At 29.6% G+C, this 2,841-nt stretch overlaps 1 protein-coding gene across 1 annotated transcript; it reads right to left on the reverse strand.

Annotated features, from left to right (window-relative positions):
- Positions 1-1,070: 1,070 nt before the first annotated feature.
- Positions 1,071-1,923, reverse strand: LOC129616330 (probable N-acetyltransferase san). Its single transcript, XM_055531944.1, has 3 exons — positions 1,810-1,923; positions 1,428-1,751; positions 1,071-1,375 (listed from the first exon to the last, which is right to left on the reverse strand). The coding sequence occupies exons 1-3, from the start codon at positions 1,815-1,817 to the stop codon at positions 1,144-1,146; spliced, it is 564 nt and encodes a 187-aa protein (XP_055387919.1). The 5' UTR covers positions 1,818-1,923; the 3' UTR covers positions 1,071-1,143.
- Positions 1,924-2,841: the final 918 nt, after the last annotated feature.

Here is a 2,841-nt window from a genome sequence, read left to right on the forward strand (position 1 = left end):
GATAACTTATTACACGGAGTCGATTTATGTTTGTCTGTTCGTGTGTCTGTCGGTCATTCCGTCCGCCCGTCCCAGCAATAATTCAAAAAGTAATTGAGCTAAATTCATCAACTTTTCGCAAATGATTTATTATAGTAAATTGCAGAAGCCTATTTTAATTGGTTATGATCGCGGTACTAGTTAGCGTAACTGACATACAACTTCCAAATGTGTTTGATAAAAGACGTTAAAACTGTCTTGCTCCTTCTGTTAACTACTATACAACTTCCAAAGTTATTTGGCTATATCTCAGAAAATATAAAGTTGTGGCATTGAAATTTCACAGCAAATATATTAGTAGGGTCAGTGTTTGATAAATGTCGTTGAAATTTCTGTACATACCTTAGTAGTTTGGGCATATCTTAGAAAATATTGAAGACTGACTTGGAAGTACTGAAATTTTGCACACAAAAAGTACACAGTACTGAATTTATGCATAGCATGCGGGTTATGAGTATCCCATAGTCCGCTATGGGATATTCATAACTCGCACATAGTATAACAAATTCGTACGGGTATCGCGGTTAAACGGTCAACTCTATTTTCTCTTTTTCATTGTAGATATTTGACTAAAATGAAACAAAAGAATTTTTAGCCAAATAAATTAAGAAAATCAGGTATGTATGCACAACATTTTGCATTTATTTCATTATGCTTCATTTGCTCTCCTAGGAAGACCCATTTTTGTTATACTAGTACGGTAATCATATTCAAAGCCGTAAATATACATATGTACATATTATTTTATTGTTGCTTTTCCATTTTTTCATTTTCAATTCTTTCATTAGGTGTATCAGTGTATTTATAACAAGAGTTAATTCCTTGCTGCTGATATTGCCTTAAGTAAATAGATGGATTGAGATGATTGGAGAATATATTTTCCGTTTATAATTTTCAATTCAAGCTTTCAATATTGTGCTGCCTTCCTTGCAGTTATATATTTGTATTTTTCTATATAAACGTAAATTTTTGTATGATGTATTTTATTCATTAAAATTGCCATCACTGAAGTGACTCATTAATATAACCAATTTTTTTTTAATTTTTCTTCATCTGATTTATTTTTACCTTAAATTTTTACAGATCAGTGATAATTACTCACATTTACCTTTTGCCATTTACTTGATAATGGTTATTTATATTTTGAATTATTTGTCCAAGTGCTGTACCATTTGTAGTATTAGGAAATTCACAGTTATCGTTTTTTAAAGATTTCTGCAGAACATGAGCATCAGCTGGTTCAATTCTTTTGTAATAATGCTTTTTCGTTTCTACTATTTCGAAACCAAATTTTTTATAAAAATCAATAGCACCATTGTTATTTACCTGAACATGCCTAAAATTTGAAAATAATTATAGATTTATAATACAGGTCATACAATCTTTACAGGAAGATTGAGTCGAAATTCCCGTCTTTTTCAACATAGTTTAATATATGATTAAACATAACTGTTCCTATTCCCAACCGTCTGTACGGATATAAACATCCAAGAGTCATAATGTATAGTCTTCTTTGATTTTCTGTTGTATCAATGCGGCAACAAACTGCTCCAACAACAATATCATTATAATATGCTAATTTAGCCAATTCCCCCGCATCTAGTACATCAATGTAAAATTTATCGTTGTATGATACAGGAAAAACAACAGTGTTCAATTTTTTTAGTTGTTTAATATTATGCGGGGTCACGTCACCTAGTTCAATACAAGTTCTAAAACAACCAAAAATGTATTTTAATTACAAAATTTTTTTAAATACTAATCTAGAACCTTGTCATTTTTCCAAAGGCTTTAATTCGCTAATCCTCACTTTTTTTAAATGGTATTGCATTTGACAATTCTTTTGGAGCAATCCCAAGTATATAATACATGGAAAAGTGTTACCAGATCTACTAAATTCATAAAAATTCTTAACAAATGTCAAAACCAATACAAAAATTTTGGAGAATTTTTTTTACACATTAGAATAAATCAAAATTTGATAAAAATCTGACATCATATTATTTAGTTTATGGATCCTAACAATATTTAAAACTTTTCAAAAGTTTGAAATTAAGGTTTAAAGTAAATTCGATTTGCTCTGCTGCGAATCGGATAATTGACCTATTACTTTAATAAACAGAACGAAAAAATTTCTGCCTAATGTCCCTTTCGTATTGTCCCAAGTTTGCGACAGTGGGAATCATACCATTTACATTTACAGCGACAGTAATATATTCAAAAAATATTTGAAAAAATCTCATTCATTCCTATTTTTATTTTGTTTTTCTTTTCAAACTATAATATAATGACCGTTCTTTTCGCAATTTTTCCTATTAAATTATCCTATTTAAATTACTGGATTATATATATTCTGACAGTGCCCCATAATATAATATAATGATAGTGTCGCTTAATATAATGCGAATAGTCCTTGAAATTGGAAAATAGTTCAGTTTATATTTTTTGGTGTTCCTTCCCAGAGTACTTTACCATCGTAGGAAATTTTTCTCACTAAAACTCTTGTCTAAATATTTGAAGTATTAGGAATACGTATGTATTTTTATATTATGATATTTCTTTGATATTTGCAATAATCCGTAATCTGTTGGTCGCGTCACGATGAGCTAAACGAAACGGTCAATTTAGTTCACCTTAAGTATGCCTTTCTGGTAGATCTGACTGTAGCGGCAATAAAAAAGTTTTTAGATTAACAGCTCATATGATGTCACAAGAAAATGAAAGGTTGAATAATGTGAAAGATAATATATTTGTTATTTGCTTAAAACCATAGAAAGAAAATGTTAAAGCAATAGGTAGCGA

Source organism: Condylostylus longicornis, unplaced genomic scaffold, assembly GCF_029603195.1.
Source record: "Condylostylus longicornis isolate FDR11 unplaced genomic scaffold, ASM2960319v2 ptg000181l, whole genome shotgun sequence".
In the NCBI taxonomy this organism is placed as follows: domain Eukaryota; kingdom Metazoa; phylum Arthropoda; class Insecta; order Diptera; family Dolichopodidae; genus Condylostylus; species Condylostylus longicornis.

What these genes read in the sequence shown, in the direction of transcription:
- LOC129616330 (XM_055531944.1), bottom strand. An exon ending in AATTTCGACTCAATCTTCCT is followed by an intron (nt 1,376 to 1,427) that starts GTAAAGATTGTA and finishes TTCAAATTTTAG; the next exon opens with GCATGTTCAGGTAAATAACA.